The 22,250-nt window shown below is 50.4% G+C and overlaps 1 protein-coding gene across 6 annotated transcripts in view; it reads right to left on the bottom strand.

The window, feature by feature from the left end:
• The window catches only part of EPHB2 (EPH receptor B2), a 270,415-nt gene that overhangs the window by 43,334 nt on the left and 204,831 nt on the right, over nucleotides 1-22,250 (bottom strand). For all 6 annotated transcript variants that reach the window (XM_074975421.1, XM_074975422.1, XM_074975416.1 and 3 more), the window contains one exon: nucleotides 8,116-8,240. In XM_074975421.1, coding sequence (XP_074831522.1) covers nucleotides 8,116-8,240 — 125 coding nt within the window. The remainder of the gene's footprint in view (nucleotides 1-8,115; nucleotides 8,241-22,250) is intronic.

Raw genomic sequence — 22,250 nt, 5'->3', positions numbered from 1 at the left:
GGGGCCAGCTGAGGGGTTACACAGACTCCAACTGTATGGTTCCAGCCCTTGGGGCAGGTTCCCATTTAAACCCCTTCAGTTTTCCCATGCAGACCAAGAGACCTCAGGAGGTCATCTAGTCCAACCCCCTGCTCAAAGCAGGACCAACACCAACTAAATCATCCCAGCCAGGGCTTTGTCAAGCAGGGCCTTAAAAACCTCTAAGGATAGAGATTCCACCACCTCCCTAGGTAACCCATTGCAGTGCTTCACCACCCTCCTAGTGAAATAGTGTTTCCTAATATCCAACTTAGACCTCCCCATTACAACTTGAGACCATTGCTTCTCCTTCTGTCATCTGCCACCCCTGAGAACAGCCTAGCTCCATCCTCTTTGGAACCCCCCTTCAGGTAGTTGAAGGCTGCTATCAAATCCCTGCTCACTCTTCTCTTCTGCAGACTAAATAACTCCAGTTCCCTCAGCCTTTCCTCGTAAATCATGTGCCCCAGACCCCTAATCATTTCCACTGTCCTCCGCTGGACCCTCTCCAATTTGTCCACATCCCTTCTGTAGTGCGGGGACCAAAACTGGACATAATACTCCAGGTTTGGCCTCACCAGTGTCGAATAGAGGGGAATAATCACTTACCTCGATCTGCTGGCAATGCTCCTACTAATGCAGCCCAATATGCCATTGGCTTTCTTGGCAACAAGGGCACACTGCTGACTCATATCCAGCTTCTCATCTACTGTAATCTCCAGGTCCTTTTGTGCAGAACTGCTGCTTAGCCAGTTGGTCCCCAGCCTGTAGCAGTGCAAGGGATTCTTCCTTCCTATGTGCAGAACTCTGCATTTGTCCTTGTTGAACCACATCAGATTTCTTTTGGTCCAATCCTCCAATTTGTCTAGGTCACTCTGGACCCTATCCCTACCCTCCAGCATATCTACCTCTCCCCCCAGCTTAGTGTCATCTGCGAACTTGCTGAGGGTGCAATCAATCCCATCATCCAGATCATTAATAAAGATGTTGAACAAAACCGGCCCCAGGACCGATCCCTGGGGCACTACGCTTGATACCATGCAGAGTGGCCTACCCACTCCTTGTCTCCATCCCTTTCCCATTTTACCTACTCCTATCCCCTTCCCTCCACATCTGACCCACTTCCATCCCCATCCCTTCCATGTGGAATCTGGGTCCTACAGGGCTCTGTACTGGGTCTCGTATTATTCAATATTTTCATGAATGACTTGAGTAACAGAGGGATAGTATGCTTATAAAATTTGTGGATGACACCAAACTGGGAGGGGTTGTAAGCACTTTGGAGCACAGGATTAGAATTCAAAACAGCCTCAACAAATTGGAGAATTGGTCTGATATCAACAAGATGAAATTTTATAAAGACAAGTGCACAGTACTTCACTTAGGAAGGAAAAAATCAAATGCACAGCTCCAAAATGGGGAGTAGCTGGCTCGGCAGTCGTGCTGCTGAAAAGGATCTGGGGATTATAATGGATCACAAACTGAACAGGAGTCAACAGTGTGATGTAGTTCCTAAAAAGGTGAATATCATGCTGGGGTGTATTAACAGGAGTGTTGTACGTAAGACATGGGAGGCAACTGTCCCACTCTAGTCAGCACTGGTGAGGCCTCAGCTGCAGTCCTGTGTCCAGTTCTGGCATCATATTTTATGGTAGATATGGACAAGGTTTAGAAAGCCTGGCCTAAGAGGAAAGATTCTGGGCATATCTAGTCCTGAGAAAGGAAGATAAGGGGGCACCTGACAACAGTCTTCCAGTATGTTAAGGGCTGTTATAAAGAAGGGAATTAATTGTTCTCCTTGTCCACTAAAGGTAGAACAGGAAGCAATGGGCTTAACCTGCACCAAAGGAGATTTAGATTAGCTATTAGGAAAAACTTTGTAACTACAAAGATAGTTAAACTCCGGAATAAGGCTACCAAGGGAGGGTGTGGAATCTCCATCATAGGAGGTTTTTAGGAAGAGGTTGAAAAAGAACTGCTGTCAGGGAAGATCCAGGTTTACTTGGTCTTGCCTCAGCAGAGGTGGCTGGACTAGATGAGCTCCTAAGGTCCCTTCCAGCCCTACATTTCTACATCCTACCCAACCCCACTCCCTCTGTAGCCTCCCCACCATCCCTACACATCCCCTCCCCTCCCTGCCCTATCCTTCCCTTGTTCCCATTCACTTTGTCACTCTGACCTCCCTACCACCCCTTTCAAGATGTCCAAAATGTGGTTGCTGAAATGATCTTCCTAGGTGGATCTGACCAAGTCTCTCCACTGTTTGAGCCTCCTCATTGGCTTCCCGTTCTCCATTGCCTCAGGCCTTACAAGAATTAACCTCTCTGCCTGTCTGGATCACTTATGGCTTCACCTCTCCCCGGGACAAACTGCCTGGCCTGCCAGCTCAACCCTTCCCTCTTTCCTTCTCCCACCAGGCATATCAAATCAAACAGAACTACCTGGAGGTGCTTGTCATGAACTCCCTCTTCACTATCTGCCCCCAGCACCTCCCCACTGCTTGTCACCTGCAGTTACTGCATCATGGGGCAGGGACCACATCCTTCTGAGTTGTCTGGGAAGTGCCCGGCATATTTGGGCCACTATAAGATTAATGAATAACAATAATAATAAACCTGTCTGTCCAAGTGCTCTTCCCATGGAGCAATTCCTGACCCCCAAACTCCCTCACCCAGCTCTACAGAAGGGACCCCAAATGCTGACCTACAGAGGCCTCCATACCTAACTGCAAGGTTATCACAAGCCCATATCCAGAGCTTTCAGAGCTGAGCTCTGAGCCACAGACAGGGCTGGGCAGTTCTCAGAAGGAAAAATATATTCTCTAAGATACAGTCTAGCTCAGCTGCCGGTTCTTGGCGGGCTGCAGGAATCATGGGGCGAGGGTCTCTGGCCTGGGTGGGCACAATGAATCCCTTCTGGCATTCAAATCAGTGAACAATCCCCTGCCACTTCCTGATGAGCAGGGACTTAAACCGGACAATAGCCTCTCTCTCGATAAAGCAGATTGAAATGTTCCAAGCAGCATACATGACTCCTGTGGGCTGAGCCAGTGTGGGGCAATTGCCCCTCCTACCCTCTGTGGGCGGGGTCAGTGTGGGGGCAATTGCCCCTCCTACCTTCTGTAGGCGGGGCCAGTGTGGGGCAATTGTTTCCCTCCTACCCTCTGTGGGTGTGGCCAGTGTGGGACAATCGCTCCCCTCTAACCCCCTGTGGGCACGGCCAGTGTGGGGGCAATCGCCCCTCCTATCCTCTGTGGGGGGGGGGCCAGTGTGGGGCAGTTGCTCCCTTCCTACCCCCTGTGGGGCAATCGCTGCCCTTCTACCTCATGTGGGCGGAGTCTGTATTGGGTCTCGCTATTCAATATTTTCATGAATGACTTGAAGGGAGAGTATGCTTATAAAATCTGTGGATGACACCACGCTACAAGGGGTTGCAAGCACTTTGGAAGACAGGATTAGAATTCAAAACAGCCTTGACAATTGGAGAATTGGTCTGAAATCAACAAGATGAAATTTTATAAAGACAAGTGCACAGTACTTCACTTAGGAAGGAAAAATCAAACAGCTCCAAAATGGGGAGTAGTTGGCTAGGCAGTCGTGCTGCTGAAAAGGATCTGCGGATTATAGCGGATCACAAACGGAATGAGAGTCAACGGTGTGATGCAGTTGCTAAAAAGGCAAATATCATGCTGAGGTGTATTAACCGGAGCGACGTCGGTCAGGTACAGGAGACAATTGTCTCACTCTCGTCAGCACTGGTGAGGCCTCAGCTGCTGTCCTGTGTCCAGTTCTGGGCACCACATGTAAAGGCAGATATGGCCAAGGGTTAGAAAGCCTGGCCTCTGAGGAGAGGTTAAAAAAGCTGGGCATGTCTAGTCCCGAGAAGGAAGATTAGGCGGGGACCTGGTAACAGTCTTCTGATAAGGTAAGGGCTATTATAACCAGGGCGTGGCTCTCCTAGGAAATGTTGTTTACTAATGGGGTTTTGAGGACTGTAGCTCTGAACCTTTCCACTCCCAGTAAGGTGCATGCCCGGTGTGGTGGAGGTATCCTGGGGTAACTGGGCCTTTAGGGCATGTGAGGGGCGTGCTGATCTCCACAGGTCTGCGCTTCTCCTTTGTTCCACTAGGGCACTGGGATTGGTTTGGGGGTGATGTGCAGGCTGTACAAATACATTGGATACATCAAAACCTGCCAGCTGAGCCCAAATGAAAACGTTGCAATTGTCAGGTGAATCTGCCCCTTAAGGAAAGGAAGCAGCCAACCAGCCTGCGCCTGCAGGGCGAACCACTTCACAACAATATTTACTCAGTGCTCTGAGCGCCTCACCCACGACATCTGAGCGCTGGGCAGAAGCCACTCAGCCTGAGCAGGCCCCTGATCCGCAGGGAAAGAGCATCAGACCCCCCAGGCCAGAGGTAAAATCCTCCCTCTTAAGCCTGCTTTACACTGGTCACTGCCTTAGTCCAGGAGTGCTGCCTTCAGGCATTTCAGGGCACTGCGCCGCACAGGGGGTGGGGTTCCTAACAATCCGGGGGGTTGGGATTGTCAGCCTGCAAGGAGGAGCTGGACCAGCTCACTTGGTAGGAGAAGAAGCACATTCTTCCCAGGAGGAATCAGTCCAGTAGAAAAGTAAGGAAGACTTCAGCCCCAAGCTCCAAGAGACTGTCCCCATGCCAGGCCAGCTAGGCCATTACCTAGGGCAGTGTCCTCTCTGTCCGATGCGGCAGGCTTTGGAACGTGGGCAGCACCGTGGCATCGCGGGCTGGATCTAGGTCCACCTCAGCTCCACCCCCCCCCACCCCCCCCACAATGGGTGCTGGAACTGGCCCATTGGCAGCCTTTTGTCCATCACCTTTTGCAACAAGCACTTGATGAGCTTACACTGTTTCCCCCTGCCCAACCCCACTCCAGAGCTGCCCAGATAATATGAAATGACTGAGAAATGCTTCTCCGTTTCTTTCCCAGCCTTGGATCTGGGGGAGATGTGTCACAGGTTGGGGCCGACCCCACTACACCCTGAGTCTGGACATCCCCTGCCCTGGGGATGCTGGGATTGGCACGTGAACTCTGAGTGCCATATAAAGCAGGGCTCCCTGCTCCTCCCAGTGCTTCCCTCCCTCAGTGAACAAACGGACTGCTCCTCGCTCTCCCAGCCCTGGGCCCCAACGCTCCCGTCCCACCCTCCCTCCCAGCCAGCCCCGTCCTGCTCAGTCTCGCTTCTGCAGCCTGGTTTTGCCAATGCACGTGCACCACCGACACAGCGGGCACGCCGACACCGCAGCACCAGGGGGCGAGTGCCGCTTGTGCAGGCAAAGCTGGGCTAGTTTTAATCTTGTCGGCAGTGAAGCCACAGCAGCAATGGCTGCAATGGGGGCTGGATGAGCCCTCCTGGACCCCTGGGAATGACTTGTGAGGCTAGCCTGGGCTGCACGGCTCTGCTCCATGTGCCAGCTGGATTACAGCCAGCTGGGAGAGTTGCAATTGCATCCCGAGGGAAGCGCAGACACATCTACAGAAGGGTCTGCACAGGGCTGACAACTGGCATCTTTCTGTGCATGCCAAGCCCAACTGTTCTTCCATTATTCTTTGTCCTTTCCCTGTGTGACACTGACAGGAAATGCAAAATAACCTGCCCCAAGTGCCAGTGTGGCTTGGGGAAAGGTTTTTTGGCCTCTGCTTCTCTTAGCTCCCTATGGAGTCCAGAGTCTATTAAGGGGCCCTAAGCTTTTCCATTGGAAACCCCCATTTTTCAGGTGCTCACAACCTTTGGGGCTGAAATTCTCCAGGGCTGGTTACTACCCAGGAGGGAATTTGTTTTGAAACTTTGAGCAAAAACAATTCTGGGCTTTTCAAGTGAAGCAAGCACACTTTTCCCATGATGAGAACAACTTTGCCACTTTTAAGCAGCTCTGGGTGTCCAAGCCCCTTGGGGTCGGGAGCTGAAATCTAGCAAGGAGAGATCCCTTAGGGAGAAGAGGGGTTTTTCTGGGTCTGGCCTAGTTACGAGGGTGCCCCAGAGGGAATGAACACAACAGGTCATCATCAGGTGATCCATTCCTGTCGCCCATTCCCAGCTTCTGGAGGGTGGAGTTAGAATATTCCCTTCTGCCCGCTGCTAATGCTGGCAGCGAATTCCAGCCCAGGCTCCTCTGCAGAGCCCCAATGCCATGTGCATCGTACGCTGTAGGAACCATTACATCTTGGCATTATTTGTGCCATTTGTCACCAAGACCATTTGCCTCTTATGCAATAATCTCTAAGAGCAAGGAGGAGAGCAGCCTCCCCCAGCAGCCAGCCACAGCCCAGCGGACAGGGGCGTATGACACAGCTTTGGCTTTACAGACTATTTCCCTGTATTTACACCCCCACCAAAAGAGAGAGAGAGAACGAGCGAATAAATTCCCCGAGATCTTCTGTCGCTGCTTAGAGTGTCTCTGGGCTGGGACCCCTCTCCGGATCTGTCTGGTTATCTCCCCATCCAATTTGCTAGGTTCTCTGGGATCATTTCCAGGGGTCAAGTAAATGGCTCAGATATATGCAATATAGGTCAGGACCTATTTTACAGCTTACAAAGCAGCTCTCCCCTCCCCACTCTCCGTCTGGCTCTTCGTGCTGAGAAAATAGGTCACGGGCAGGGAGCAATGGGGATTAATCATTTCCTCTAGCAGCTGCTGGGAAAATATTTTCCTTTTCATTTAAATCATAAAGTGTTTTAATTAGGTGGGGATTTTTTAAGTTTATTTTTTAATGTGTAGTTTGCGGCAGAGATATGCTCCTGGGAGGAGAAGGCTCCTGCCCCCTATTTCCCGCTCCCACCGGGGTCCATCCTGCCAAAGCCTCAGCACCACTCACTGAGGCTGGGCCTTCTCCTGCGACCCTGCACTCCGGCCAGACCCCCAGCACTGCAGGCCCTGGCAGCACAAAGCCAGCCCTTCCGACACCTCATCCCCATGCAAAGGAAGTTACAGTCCTGGCCCTTGCACTTCCTCCTGTTGTGCAGGGTGAGTTCAACTGAATAGCACAGAATCCCTCTTCTCGTCTCTGGCTGGGCTGGTGGCACCTGGAATGGGGTGTGTTTCGGAGAGGGATGGATTCTCACTCACAAGGGCCATTCCACCTGGACCTCTTCCAGCCTCTTACATCAGCTCCTGTCCCCTAGGGCATTGCACTGGGGTAGTTGCATCAGTGTAGACCCCCAGCACAGATGCACTGCACTCGTGTAAAGTGGAGCTTGCACCAGCACCATTTATCACAGTTCTATCCCTGGATAAGTCACACGGGGGAGTGCAAGCCCTGCTTCCTATTGGTGCAACACATACATAGTGGGAAGGGCAAGCTCAGCTTTGTACTTGAGCAACGTGTATACACCGGGGAGTGCAAGCCCAGGTTTTGCCAGTGCAACACATGCACACTGGAGGCTGCACTGGTGCAAACAATGCTAATGCAGAGAAGCCTGTAGGACTGGCACTGGAGGCTAAATTCATCCCTGGTGTAAAACTATTGACTCCGTGGAGTTCCAGCAAGCATGAATTTAGCCCCAAGATACTAGTGTCTCAATTCGCGAGGTTCCAGACAGCACTGTTCCTGCTCCATGGAGGCACCATCGCTGCACCAGGGAAAGGGACTAACAAGTCCCTGGGACCTCGGCTTTCGCAAACTGGAGGGAAGGGCCAGCCTGCAATGGCGCTGGCAGCCACTAGCTCTTGATTATGGAAGGTTGGGACGCTCCTCCCAAGGCCTCAAGAACTTTTCCTCAGTGGCTTCCCATTCCCTTTCAAACCCAGCTATATCGCCCAACCAGAGCTAGCCGCATGGAGACTGCAGTGTGTCCTGCCCGACACATGCGATCGCTGGGATCCGAAGGGTTAACACGCACTGCCAGACTGACTCTGTGTCAGCCTCAGTGCCCGTCCTGTCTGTTATTCTCTTCAGTTGCGTCTGGCACCTGGTGTGCCGCCACATGCTCCCGGGGCACATGCCATCCCTGGCTGTGATGGTCAGTCCCCTGAAGCAGCTCCACCCAGGATGGCCAAGGTTTGAGCCGCCTCTCCCCATGTCCACATTAACCATGGGCAGCCCCGGGCTCTGCTGATACCTTCTCATAGTACTGCAGCTCATAATCCAGGATGACTCCGTTGGGCTGGTCAGGCTGAGACCACGATAAGGTAATGCTGTCCACGGTCCGGCTGACCTGGTGCATGATGGACACAGCAGACGGGGCTGGAAGAGGGAGAGGAGAGAACTGTAAATCAACTGCATGGAGCAGATGACACTTGACGCTGGAGGGGGCAGGTCAGTAACATTACTCCGTCGTCGCCATCGCTTTCAGTTCCAGCACTGGCCACTGGTCTGCACAGCTACCGGGGCCAGCCCCTTGCAATCCCTAGAGTCTGAGAGGAGAGCAAAATATTGCTAGGAACATGAAAAGTTATTCAGGGTTTGAGATTTTTGCATTTTGTTATGAGTGTGAAATTGGGAGCAGTTCAGTGCAGTATTTCAGGGGGGGATCTGGATTCTATTCAAGTGAAACAGGCCCTAATTCTCAGGCAAAATGAGCTCATGTTTGAGCAAAGCCTGCCGTGTCTCCCAGCAAAGAAGCCATTGCATCAGGAACATGCAAAAATCCGTTTTCCACCCCCAATATTCATCATGCCTGGGGCCCAGGGACACACCAGAAGTGCACATTTCCCCTCTGCTTTCAGTGTGCTGGGTCTGCAGGCAGCAGATGTGAGTGCGAGAGGTTTATCCATCAGCCTGAGCATAAAGCGCAAACTGACCTGACACATGTACAACAGTAAAAAGAACAGGAGGACTTGTGGCACCTTAGAGACTAACAAATTTATTTGAGCATAAGCTTTCATGAGCTACAGCTCACTTCATCGGATGCACGAAAGCTTATGCTCAAATAAATTGGTTAGTCTCTAAGGTGCCACAAGTCCTCCTTTTCTTTTTGCGGACACAGACTGACACGGCTGCTACTCTGAAACATGTACAACAGTGACTCTTCCGCCCCATCACAATCCTCCTGGAAATGTCACACATGCAGACGCCACTAGTTCTCCTGCACCCGACGGATCCCTCCAGCTACGGCTCAGACTGGCCCACCAGCTGATCACCAGTGAGATTACCCTTGATTGCCAACATGGCTCAACGTGTAGCCTGCTCTGAATGATGCAGCTACAGATTCTTACCCCATTTCCATGGTCACGTGAGATTCTCTGGCACCCAGGGCTGGGCTCACAAGCAAAGCAGAGGCAGACTAATTCATTCCTCTTCACTCACCGCACAGTGCAGCTATCCCTCCCAATAAGCACCACGGACACGTGGCTGGATTCTGCTCTCACACAGATGTAAATTAGGCATAATCCCAGTGTGCACGACTGATGCAAAACCAGTCTCAGCAGAGCTACGTCAGGGCCGGGGAGAGAGACGCAGTGAGAATGGCCAAGAGGATAAACTCCCCACATCTGCAGCACCAGGCTTTGAATCCTCAAAAAAGGTAATGAGGTAACACGCCCTGTGACACACTGTACCTCAAAACAGCACCCTGTAAACCCCATATTCATCATTCCTATATGGTTGAGATATTTCATACAAAGCATGCCAGGTAGGATATCATATGAAAGGTCATGATCTGCTGAAACCCACTGTTCTGTCCAAATATGTGTAGCACCGGTGTGTATGCCGTTATGAGATTTTGCTGTATGAACCAGCTGAGCGGCGGGGGACAGCAGAGCAGCAAACACCAGGAGTTTGCCTGGGATCTGTGCTGGTGAGTATCTGGGTATCTGAGTGTGTGTTTGGAGAGAGGATTGGAGTGTTTGTAGTGATGGCAGCTTGAAAGTTTGAGTGAGTGCTTGATTGGTTGGCTGAAAAGGGCAGGAGTTGGGAGTGTTTGTTTCAGGTGAGCCTGGCTGTTTAAAAAAAGCCGGCGCTCCGCGAACCAGCTGAGTGGCGGGGAACCAGCTGAGCAGCGGGGGACAGCAGAGCAGCAAACAGCAGGAGTTTGCCTGGGAGTTCGCCTGGAGTGAGCCCACTGAGGCTTACACCCTAACGACTTCTCTGAGTAATTACTGCATCTCCTGAGGAAGCTCATAGTAGGAAGGTAATATGGATGGGGAGTGTTCAACTGTTGTGACCTGCACTGGATGTGCCATGTTTGTCTTTCTTCCAGAGGACAGAAGCGACTTTGTCTGTACAAAGTGCAAGCTGGTCTCCATATTGGAAGAGAAGGTTCAAGGTCTGGAGCAACAGGTATCGACCCTGCGTTGCATAAGAGAAACTGAAGATTTCCTGGACAGACGTCAGGATATGCTTCTACGGGCACAAGGTTCTGAAGATTCAGAGCAGGCTGCGCAGCACGGACAGGAGGACGGTGAAGAACTCTGGCAACATGTGACCTCCAGAAGAAGAAGGGGGAACGTCCATGTACCAGCAACGCGGACACAGGTAAGTAACCGTTTTCATGTTCTCTCCACAGGTACCATTGCGGGGAGTGGCCCAGATGATACATCTGGGGGAAGGGAGCAGAAGGAGACTCCACCAGTTGAAAGGCATGAGATGCACTGTCCTAAGGTTGGGGGTTCCACGACCACCACTCCCAAGAGAAGGAGGCGGGTGGTGGTGGTCGGGGACTCTCTCCTCAGGGAGACTGAGTCATCTATCTGCCGCCCTGACCGGGAAAACAGAGAAGTTTACTGCTTGCCAGGAGCTAGGATTCACAATGTGACGGAGAGACTGCCGAGACTCATCAAGCCCTCGGATCGCTACCCCTTTCTGCTTTTCCACGTGGGCACCAATGATACTGCCAAGAATGACCTTGAGAGGATCACTGCAGACTACGTGCCTCTGGGAAGGAGGATAAAGGAGTATGAGGCACAAGTGGTGTTCTCGTCCATCCTCCCCTTGGAAGGAAAAGGCCGGGGTAGGGATCGTCGAATCATGGAAGTCAATGAATGGCTACGCAGGTGGTGTCGGAGAGAAGGCTTTGGATTCTTCGACCATGGGATGGTGTTCCAAGAAGGAGGAGTGCTAGGCAGAGATGGGCTCCACTTAACGAAGAGAGGGAAGAGCATCTTCACGAGCAGGCTGGCTAACCTAGTGAGGAGGGCTTTAAACTAGGTTCACTGGGGGAAGGAGACCAAAGCCCTGAGGTAAGTGGGGAAGCGGGATACCGGGAGGAAGCACGAGCAGGAGCGTGTGAGAGGGGAGGGCTCCTGCCTCATACTGAGAACAAGGGGCGATCAGCGGGTTATCTCAAGTGCCTATATACAAATGCACAAAGCCTGGAAACAAGCAGGGAGAAATGGAGGTCCTGGCAAAGTCAGGGAATTATGATGTGATTGGAATAACGGAGACTTGGTGGGATAACTCGCTTGACTGGAGTACTGTCATGGATGAGTATAAACTGTTCAGGAAGGACAGGGAGGCCAGAAAAGGTGGGGGAGTTGCACTGTATGTAAGGGAGCAGTATGACTGCTCAGAGCTCCAGTATGAAACTGCAGAAAAACTTGAGAGTCTCTGGATTAAGTTTAGAAGCCTGAGCAACAAGGGTGATGTCGTGGTGGGCGTCTGCTATAGACCACCGGACCAGGGGGATCAGGTGGACGAGGCTTTCTTCCGGCAACTCGCAGAAGCTACTAGATCGCACACCCTGGTTCTCATGGGCGACTTCAATCATCCTGATATCTGCTGGGAGAGCACTACAGCGGTGCACAGGCAATCCAGGAAGTTTTTGGAAAATGTAGGGGACAATTTCCTGGTGCAAGTGCTGGAGGAACCAACTAGGGGGGGAGCTCTTCTTGACCTGCTGCTCACAAACTGGGAAGAATTAGTAGGGGAAGCAAAAGTGGATGGGAACCTGGGAGGCAGTGACCATGAGATGGTCGAGTTCAGGATCCTGACACAAGGAAGAAAGGAAAGCAGCAGAATACGGACCTTGGACTTCAGAAAGGCAGACTTTGATTCCCTCAGGGAACTGATGGGCAAGATCCCCTGGGAGAATAACATGAGGGGGAAAGGAGTCCAGGAGAGCTGGCTGTATTTTAAAGAGTCCTTACTGAGGTTACAGGGACAAACCATCCCGATGTGTAGAAAGAATAGTAAATATGGCAGGCGACCAGCTTGGCTTAACAGTGAAATCCTTGCTGATCTTAAACATAAAAAAGAGGCTTACAAGAAATGGAAGATTGGACAAATGACCAGGGATGAGTATATAAATATTGCTTGGGCATGTAGGAATGGAATCAGGAAGGCTAAATCAACTCCAGCTAGCGAGGGATGTTAAGAGTAACAAGAAGGGTTTCTTCAGGTATGTTGGCAATAAGAAGAAAGCCAAGGAAAGTGTGGGCCCCTTACTAAATGAGGGAGGCAACCTAGTGACAGAGGATGTGGAAAAAGCTAACGTACTCAATGCTTTTTTTGCCTCTGTCTTCACGAACAAGGTCAGCTCCCAGACTACTGCACTGGGCAGCACAGCATGGGGAGGAGGTGGCCAGCCCTCTGTGAAGGAAGAAGTGGTTCGGGACTATTTAGAAAAACTGGAAGTGCACAAGTCCATGGGGCCGGATGCTTTGCATCCGAGAGTGCTAAAGGAATTGGCGGATGTGATCGCAGAGCCATTGGCCATTATCTTTGAAAACTCATGGCGATCGGGGGAAGTCCCAGAAGATTGGAAAAAGGCTAATGTAGTGCCCATCTTTAAAAATGGGAAGAAGGAGGATCCTGGGAACTACAGGCCGGTCAGCCTCACCTCAGTCCCTGGAAAAATCATGGAGCAGGTCCTCAAGGAATCAATTCTGAAGCACTTAGAGGAGAGGAAAGTGATCAGGAACAGTCAGCATGGATTCCCCAAGGGAAAGTCATGCCTGACTAATCTAATTGCCTTCTATGATGAGATAACTGGTTCTGTGGATGAAGGGAAAGCAGTGGACATGTTATTCCTCGACTTTAGCAAAGCTTTTGACACAGTCTCCCACAGTATTCTTGTCAGCAAGTTAAAGAAGTATGGGCTGGATGGATGCACTACAAGGTGGGTAGAAAGTTGGCTAGATTGTCGGGCTCAATGGGTAGTGATCAATGGCTCCATTTCTAGTTGGCAGCCGGTATCTAGCGGAGTGCCCCAAGGGTCGGTCCTGGGGCCGGTTTTGTTCAATATCTTCATTAATGATCTGGAGGATGGTGTGGATTGCACCCTCAGCAAGTTTGCGGATGACACTAAACTGGGAGGAGTGGTAGATACGCTGGAGGGCAGAGATAGGATACAGAGGGACCTAGACAAATTGGGGGATTGGGCCTAAAGAAATCTGATGAGGTTCAACAAGGACAAGTGCAGAGTCCTGCACTTAGGACGGAAGAATCCAATGCACTGCTGCAGACTAGGGACCGAATGGCTAGGTAGCAGTTCTGCGGAAAAGGACCTAGGGGTGACAGTGGACGAGAAGCTGGATATGAGTCAACAGTGTGCCCTTGTTGCCAAGAAGGCCAATGGCATTTTGGGGTGTATAAGTAGGGGCATTGCCAGCAGATCGAGGGACGTGATCGTTCCCCTCTATTTGACATTGGTGAGGCCTCATCTGGAGTACTGTGTCCAGTTTTGGGCCCCACACTACAAGAAGGATGTGGAGAAATTGGAGAGAGTCCAGCGAAGGGCAACAAAAATGATTAGGGGACTGGAACACGAGTTATGAGGAGAGGCTGAGGGAACTGGGATTGTTTAGTCTACGGAAGAGAAGAATGAGGGGGGATTTGATAACTGCTTTTAACTACATGAAAGGTGGATCCAAAGAGGATGGATCTAGACTATTCTCAGTGATAGCAGATGACAGGACAAGGAGTAATGGTCTCAAGTTGCAGTGGGGGAGGTTTAGGTTGGATATTAGGAGAAACTTTTTCACTCGGAGGGTGGTGAAACACTGGAATGCGTTACCTAGGGAGGTGGTGGAATCCCCTTCCTTAGAAGTTTTTAAGGTCAGGCTTGACAAAGCCCTGGCTGGGATGATTTAGCTGGGATTGGTCCTGCTCTGGGCAGGGGGTTGGACTAGATGGCCTCCAGAGGTCCCTTCCAACTCTGTTATTCTATGATTCTATGGTTGTTACTGAAATATGCTGTAAATTTGAGATTCTCCATTGCTAGGACGTGAACCACTCCCAGGAGGGTGTCGAATGACCATTAATCAGCAGGGGAGGTGTAACCAAGGGGTTTACAATTCAATGATCATTGCACAAGCACCACACAATGGGGACTGCTCAGCTCAATGACTCAGTTGCACAAGATCACCGGGGGGGGGCGGGGAGTGCTCAACGCTGTGACTCGGCAAAGCCCACCAGGGCATGTCTGGGCAAGTGTCTTCTAGGCACATGGACTAAGATTATAAAATACGGGACAAGGGCATGATGGTTTTGCCTTTCTCCTCCCCCACCTACGCTAGAAGCAACAAGAATGCTGGAAAGACAAAAGACTTCGACTGAGGAGACTGGTCCAGGCTTAAGGGAGAATACGGTGTATTAAGAACTGTAATATCCAGTGGGGTGAGAAACCTGCTTGATCTAAGTACTGTCTAGTGTAATAAGGCTTAAGATTTAGATTTTGCAGTTACCTTTTATTTTCTTTGATAACTAGCTCTGACCTTTTATGCCTCCCACTTATAATCACTCAAATCGATCTGTCTGAAGTTAATAAATCTGTTTTATATTTGACCTAACACAGTGTGTTTTGGTTGAAGTGCTTGGGAAATCACAGCTCAGTTTACAAAGGCTGGTGTGTGCGTCGTCTCCACATTGAGGGATGGGTGGACTGGGTAATAAACTTACACTGGTCAGGCTTCTGACCAGGGCAAGATGGTACAGCTCTGGGGTGTAAGGGTAGGGGGCTGGGGGGAACTGGCTGGTGCCTTTCCTTGTGTGGTTTGTCAGTGGCTCAGGGAGCACTCATGCAATGTAGCTGGGTGTGGGGCTCCACATGCTGTTGTGCTGAGTGATCACAGCGCCTGGAGGGGTTTGTTGCTTGTCACTAGCAAAGCACTGTGAGAAACAGCCCAGGCTGGAGAGTTAAGGGGGCACAGCTGTACCCCAGTTCCAGGTTGCATCCCAAGGATCCCATCACACCGCTGTCACTAATTCTCCAGGTCTGTTTCCACATGAAAGAGAGACTCACACTCAAAGGGGCTTTTACTAGGCCCGGCTTTTTAAATATGTTGTGATGTAAAAGCAATTCACTAAACAACCCTGAGAACGGGTGTTGGAGAGCAGCCAGGCATCCCCCAATGTACGAGGTGCCGAGCACCTCACTCATCCCCTGTGCAAAATTCCCAGGGTTCTCACTGCACCTCCACAAAGACTTCACGAGAGACTGCTGTCCCCAGGTCTCCAGTAACAGGCTGTTTCTAAGACTTAGTTAGTTTGACCAGCTTGGCCACAGCACATAACAAAGCAGAATCATAAATAATTAAAATGAAGCTGCAATTGTCAAAATAAATGAACAAAGAAAGTACATTTTCATGATGCATTATCCTGGCTTTTCAGTTGATTTTCTTCATTTACTATTTTGCAACATTCATGATGGGTTATTCTCCAGCATAGACTGGTGCTTAGGGGCTAGGCATGGGAGTCAGGAGACCAGTAAGTTGCTGTGTCACATCCCTGCTCCGTGCCTCAGTTTCCCCATCTGTGAAAGAGGGATAATGACACAGGCCAGCATCGGCAAAGCACTCTGAGCACCCGTCCACAAAACGAAGCCATTTTTTTCAACATAAAGGGCTCTTAAAACCAATTTCTGAACTCCTCCCCAATGAGGGGATTCGCGCTGAAATCGACATCGCTGTTTCAAATTAGGGTTAGTGTAGACGCAGTTCGAAGGTATTGGCCTCCGGGAGCTATCCCACAGTGCACCACTGTGACTGCTCTGGACAGCACTCTGAACTTGGATGCACTGGCCAGGTGTACAGGAAAGGACCCGGGAACTTTTGAATCTCATTTCCTGTTTGGCCAGGCGAGCTCATCAGCACAGGTGACCATGCAGTCCCAGAATCTAAACAGAGCTCCAGCATGAACCGAACGGGAGGTACTGGATCTGATCGCTGTATGGGGAGAGGAATCCGTGCTATCAGAACTATGTTCCAAAAGACGAAATGCCCAAACATTTCAAAAAATCTCTGAGGCCATGAGGGACAGAGGCTACAGCAGGGACGCAACGCAGTGCCGCATGAAACTTAAGGAGCTCAGACAAGCGTACCAGAAAACCAAAGAATCAAACGGACGCTCCGGGACAGAGCCCCAGACATGCCGGTTCTACGCTGAGATGCATGCAATTCTGGGGGGGGCCGCCACCACTACCCCACCCCTGTCCGTGGACGCCAATGATGGGGTACTCTCCGCCATGCCTGAGGATTTTGCGGATGGGGAAGATGAGGAGGAGGAGGATGAGCTTGAGGAGAGCACACAGCACACCGTTCTCCCCGACAGCCAGGATCTTTTTATCATCCTGACTGAAATACCCTCCCAACCCAACAAAGCCGGAGAAGGGACCTCTGGTGAGTGTACTTTTTAAAATATAATACATGTTATAAAAGCAAGCGTTTTTTAATGATTAAGTAGCCCTGAGGACTTGGGATGCATTCATGGCCAGTACAGCTTCCGGAAAAGTCTGTTAATGTGTCTGGGGATGGAGCAGAAATCCTCCAGGGACATCTCCATGAAGCTCTCCTGGAGGTACTCTAAAAGCCTTTGCAGAAGGTTTCTGGGGAGAGCAGCCTTATTCCGTCCTCCATGGTAGGACACTTTACCACGCCATGCTAGTAGCAAGTAATCTGGTATCATTGCATGACAAAGCCTGGCAGCGTATGGTCCCGGTGTTTGCTGGCATTCAAACAACATCTGTTCTTTATCTCTCTGTGTTATCCTCAGGAGAGTGATATCGTTCATGGTAACCTGGTTGAAACAGGGGAATTTAATTAAGGGGACATTCAGAGGTGGCCGTTCCTACTGGGCTGTTTGCCCGTGGCTGAAAAGAAATCCTGTGGGGGGGGAGGGGTGGGCATTGGCGCTGAGCTGTTCGCGTTTGGCTAGGAGGGATCTTCCCTGATACCAGCCACGCGGTGGGGAGAGGGATAAAGGGATCATCCCAGAGAACTGGATGGGGTGGGGGGGGGGGGTTAGTTTGGTTTCTGCTGCTGCACGTTAACAGGAAAACCGCAGCACTAAATGGCCAACTCAACGGGCTTTGCTTGGTATGGGAGAGGAGGGCGCTGCTGTTATGAAGGTTGCAGAAGCCGAAAGACTATGGCTTACCATGGCCGCCTGCAAGCTGAATTCTGTTGCCTGGCACTGCGTGTGTGATCTCTAACACCAAAGCCGCAGGCACTCAATATAAGATGCAAAATGCGACCTTGTACCAAAATCACATGTGCTATGTAATGTGAATAGTGTTGTTCACCGTGAAAGAGTATAGCCATTGTTCTGTTAAATGTATCTTTTAAAATACTTCACTCCCTTTTTTTCTCCAGCAGCTGCAAATGTTTCAAGCCTCCCTCCTCCATCCCAAAGGCTATCTCAGATAAGGCGGCGAAAAAAACGCACGCTCGATGAAATTTTCTCTGAGCTTATGCAGTCATCCGGCACTGACAGAGCTCAGCAAAATGTGTGGAGGGACAAAATAGAAGAGTACAGCAAAGTGGCCGATGAACGTGAGGAGAGGTGGCGGCAGGAAGATCTGAGGAGGCATGAGGCAACGCTGGGGCTACTGCGGGATCAATCGGACATGCTCCGTCCTCCCCAAGGTGGAGGTTCATGAATGGCAGCAAGATCACAGACTGCTGCTGCAGCCCCTGTTTAACCGCCCTCCCTCCTCCCCAAGCTCCATAGCCTTCTCACCCAGATGCCCAAGAACGCCGCGGGGGAGGCTCTGGGCACCCAACCACTCCACCCCAGTGGACAGCCCAAGCAACAAAAGGCTGTCATTCAAGAAGTTTTAAAGTGGCCTTTTCCTTCCCTCCTACCCTCCTACCACACCCCCGGGCTACCTTGTGAGTTATCTCCCTATTTTTATAATAAATTAATAAAGAATACATGTTTTTTAAACAACAGTGACTTTATTTCCTTTGCAAGCAAGCTGTGATCGAAGGGGGGAGGGCGGGTGGCTTACAGGGAATTTAGAGGTTACCAAGGGGGTGGGTTTTCATCAAGGAGAAACAAACAGAAGGGTCACACAGTACCCTGGCCAGTCATGAAACTGGTTTTCAAAGCTTCTCTGATGCGCAGTGCTTCCTGCTGTGCTCTTCTAACCGCCCTGGTGTCTGGCTGCGCGTATTCAGCGGCCAGGCGATTTGCATCAACCTCCCACCCCGCCATAAACGTCTCCCTCTTACTCCTACAGAGACTGTGGAGCACACAGCAAGCAGCAATAACAATCAGAATATTGGTTTCGCTGAGGTCTGAGCGAGTCAGTAAACTGCGCCAGCGACCCTTTAAACGTCCAAATGCACACTCTACCACCATTCTGCACTTGCTCAGCTTGTAGTTGAACAGCTCCTGACGACTGTCCAGGCTGCCTGTGTACGGCTTCATGAGCCATGGCATTAAGGGGTAGGCTGAGTCCCCAAGGATAACTATAAGCATTTCAACATCCCCAACAGTTATTTTCTGGTCCGGGAAGTAAATCCCTTCCTGCAGCCGTTTAAACAGACCAGAGTTCCTGAAGACATGAGCGTCATGAACCTTTCCCGGCCATCCCACGTTGATGTTGGTGAAACGTCCCTTGTGATCCACCAGTGCTTGCAGCACCATTGAAAAGTACCCCTTGCGGTTTATGTACTGGCTGCCCTGGTGGTCCAGTCCCAAGATAGGGATATGTGTTCCGTCTATAGCCCCACCACAGTTAGGGAATCCCATTGCAGCAAAGCCGTCTAGTATGTCCTGCACATTTCCCAGAGTCACTACCCTTGATATCAGCAGCTTCGTGATTTTGTTGGCTACTTGCATCACAGCAACCCCCACAGTAGATTTGCTCACTCCAAATTGATTCCCGACTGACTGGTAGCTGTCTGGCGTTGCAAGCTTCCACAGGGCTATCGCCACTAGCTTCTGAACTGTGAGGGCTGCTCTCATCTTGGTATTCTTGCTCTTCAGGGCAGGGGAAAGCAAGTCACAAAGTTCCATAAAAGTGCCCTTACGCATGCGAAAGTTTTGGAGCCACTGGGAATAATCCCAAACCTGCAACACTATGCGGTCCCACCACTCTGTGCTTGTTTCCCGGGCCCAGAATCGGCGTTCCACGGCATGAGCCTGCCCCAGTAACACCATGATCTCCAAATTGCTGGGGACCGCGGTTTTAGAGAAATCTGTGTTCATGTCCTCATCACCGCGCTGCCGTCGCTGCCTTGCCTGGTTTTTCAGGTGCTGGTTCTGCATAAACTGCACGATATGCGCAAGGTGTTTACAATGTTTACAGGGGTCGGTCCTGGGGCCGGTTTTGTTCAATATCTTCATAAATGATCTGGAGGATGGTGTGGATTGCACTCTCAGCAAATTTGCAGATGATACTAAACTGGGAGGAGTGGTAGATACGCTGGAGGGGAGGCATAGGATACAGAAGGACCTAGACAAATTGGAGGATTGGGCCAAAAGAAATCTGATGAGGTTCAATAAGGATAAGTGCAGGGTCCTGCACTTAGGATGGAAGAATCCCATGCACCGCTACAGACTAGGGACCGAATGGCTAGGCAGCAGTTCTGCGGAAAAGGACCTAGGGGTGACAGTGGACGAGAAGCTGGATATGAGTCAACAGTGTGCCCTTGTTGCCAAGAAGGCCAATGGCATTTTGGGATGTATAAGTAGGGGCATAGCGAGCAGATCGAGGGATGTGATCGTTCCCCTCTATTCGACACTGGTGAGGCCTCATCTGGAGTACTGTGTCCAGTTTTGGGCCCCACACTACAAGAAGGATGTGGATAAATTGGAGAGAGTCCAGCGAAGGGCAACAAAAATGATTAGGGGTCTAGAGCACATGACTTATGAAGAGAGGCTGAGGGAGCTGGGATTGTTTAGTCTGCAGAAGAGAAGAATGAGGGGGGATTTGATAGCTGCTTTCAACTACCTGAAAGGGGGTTCCAAAGAGGATGGCTCTAGACTGTTCTCAATGGTAGCAGATGACAGAACGAGGAGTAATGGTCTCAAGTTGCAATGGGGGAGGTTTAGATTGGATATTAGGAAAAACTTTTTCACTAAGAGGGTGGTGAAACACTGGAATGCGTTACCTAGGGAGGTGGTAGAATCTCCTTCCTTAGAGGTTTTTAAGGTCAGGCTTGACAAAGCCCTGGCTGGGATGATTTAACTGGGAATTGGTCCTGCTTCGAGCAGGGGGTTGGACTAGATGACCTTCTGGGGTCCCTTCCAACCCTGATATTCTATGATTCTATGATTCTATGAATGGTCAGAACAGCTAAGGTGAGCTGAACGGGCTTCATGCTTGCTGTGTTATGGCGTCTGCTCAGGCAATCCAGGGAAAAGGGCGCGAAACGATTGTCTGCCGTTGCTCTGACAGGGGGAGGGGCGACTGACAACATGGCTTACAGGATTGGCTTACAGGGAATTAAAATCAACAAAGGGGGTGGCTTTAAATCAAGGTGTCATAAATATAAAGGGAAGGGTAAACACCTTTAAATCCCTCCTGGCCAGAGGAAAAACCCTTTCATCTGTAAAGGATTAAGAAGCTAGGATAACCTCACTGGCACCTGACCAAAATGACCAATGAGGAGACAAGATACTTTCAAAGCTGGAGGGGTGGGGGGAAACAAAGGGTCTCTCTGTCTGTGTGTTGCTTTTGCCGGGACCAGAGCAGGAATGCAGGTCAGAACTCCTGTAAAGGGTTAATAAGCAATCTAGTTAGATATGCATTAGATTCTGTTTTGTTTAAATGGCTGATAAAATAAGTTGTGCTGAATGGAATGTATATTCCTGTTTTTGTGTCTTTTTGTAATTTAAGGTTTTGCCTAGAGGGATTCTCTATGTTTTGAATCTAATTACCCTGTAAGGTATTTACCATCCTGATTTTACAGAGGTGATTCTTTTACTTTTTCTTTAATTAAGATTCTTCTTTTAAGAACCTGATTGCTCTTTCAGTGTTCTTAAGATCCAAGAGTTTGGGTCTGTGTTCACCTCTGCAAATTGGTAGGATTTTTATCAAGCCTTCCCCAGGAAAGGGGGTGTAGGGCTTGGGGGGATTTGGGGGGGAAAGATGTTTCCAAGTGGGCTCTTTCCCTGTTATTTTTGTTAGACGCTTGGTGGTGGCAGCAATAAGGTCCAGGGACAAAAGATAGAATAGTTTGTACCTTGGGGAAGTTTTAACCTAAGCTGGTAAGAATAAGCTTAGGGGGTTTTTCATGCAGGTCCCCACATCTGTACCCTAGAATTCAGAGTGGGGAAGCAACCTTGACACAAGGAGAAACAGAATGGCCCCCTCAAGGACAGAATTCAAAATCCTGGGTTTAGCAGGCCGTTGATTTAATGGAGGGAGGGACGAAGGGAGGAGAAAATGAATACAAAACAAATCTGGTCTATTTCTTGTTTTGATCCATTTCATCTATCTTTATATATCTTGCTGGCAGCAGACGGTGCAGTATGACTGCTGGCCATCGTCATCTCCTGGCTGCTCATTAGAAGACGGTGAAGTAGGACTGCCGGCAGGACTGAATCACCATGAGACGAAACTTAAAAGGGAAATGACCTGGCTGAGTCACTCCCATGTTTGCCCAGGCGCCCCTGACCGACCTCACCGAGGTCGGCTAAAAGAGCACCCTGGAGTACATCGATGATGTCTACCAGTCATACCGCACTGTCTGCTGTCAAAAGGCAATGAGCTGCTGCTGTGTAGCAATGCAGTACCGCGTCTGCCAGCACCCTGGAGACATACGGTGACGGTGAGCTGAGTGGGCTCCATGCTTGCCGTGGTATGGCGTCTGCACGGGTAACCCAGGAAAAAAGGTGCAAAACGATTGTCTGCCGTTGCTTTCACGGAGGGAGGGAGGGAAGGGGGCCTGATGACATGTACCCAGAACCACCCGCGACAATGTTTTTGCCCCATCAGGCATTGGGATTTCTACCCAGAATTCAAATGGGCGGCGGAGACTGCGGGAACTGTGGGATAGCTACCCACAGTGCAATGCTCTGGAAGTCGATAGTTGCCTCGGTACTGTGGACGCACTCCGTTGAGTAAATGCACTCAGAGCATTTGTGTGG

This window comes from Natator depressus, chromosome 18 (genome assembly GCF_965152275.1).
Source record: "Natator depressus isolate rNatDep1 chromosome 18, rNatDep2.hap1, whole genome shotgun sequence".
In the NCBI taxonomy this organism is placed as follows: domain Eukaryota; kingdom Metazoa; phylum Chordata; order Testudines; family Cheloniidae; genus Natator; species Natator depressus.
The sequence above is the reverse complement of the archived record's forward strand: the minus strand, read 5'-3'. Positions and strand labels throughout refer to the sequence as shown.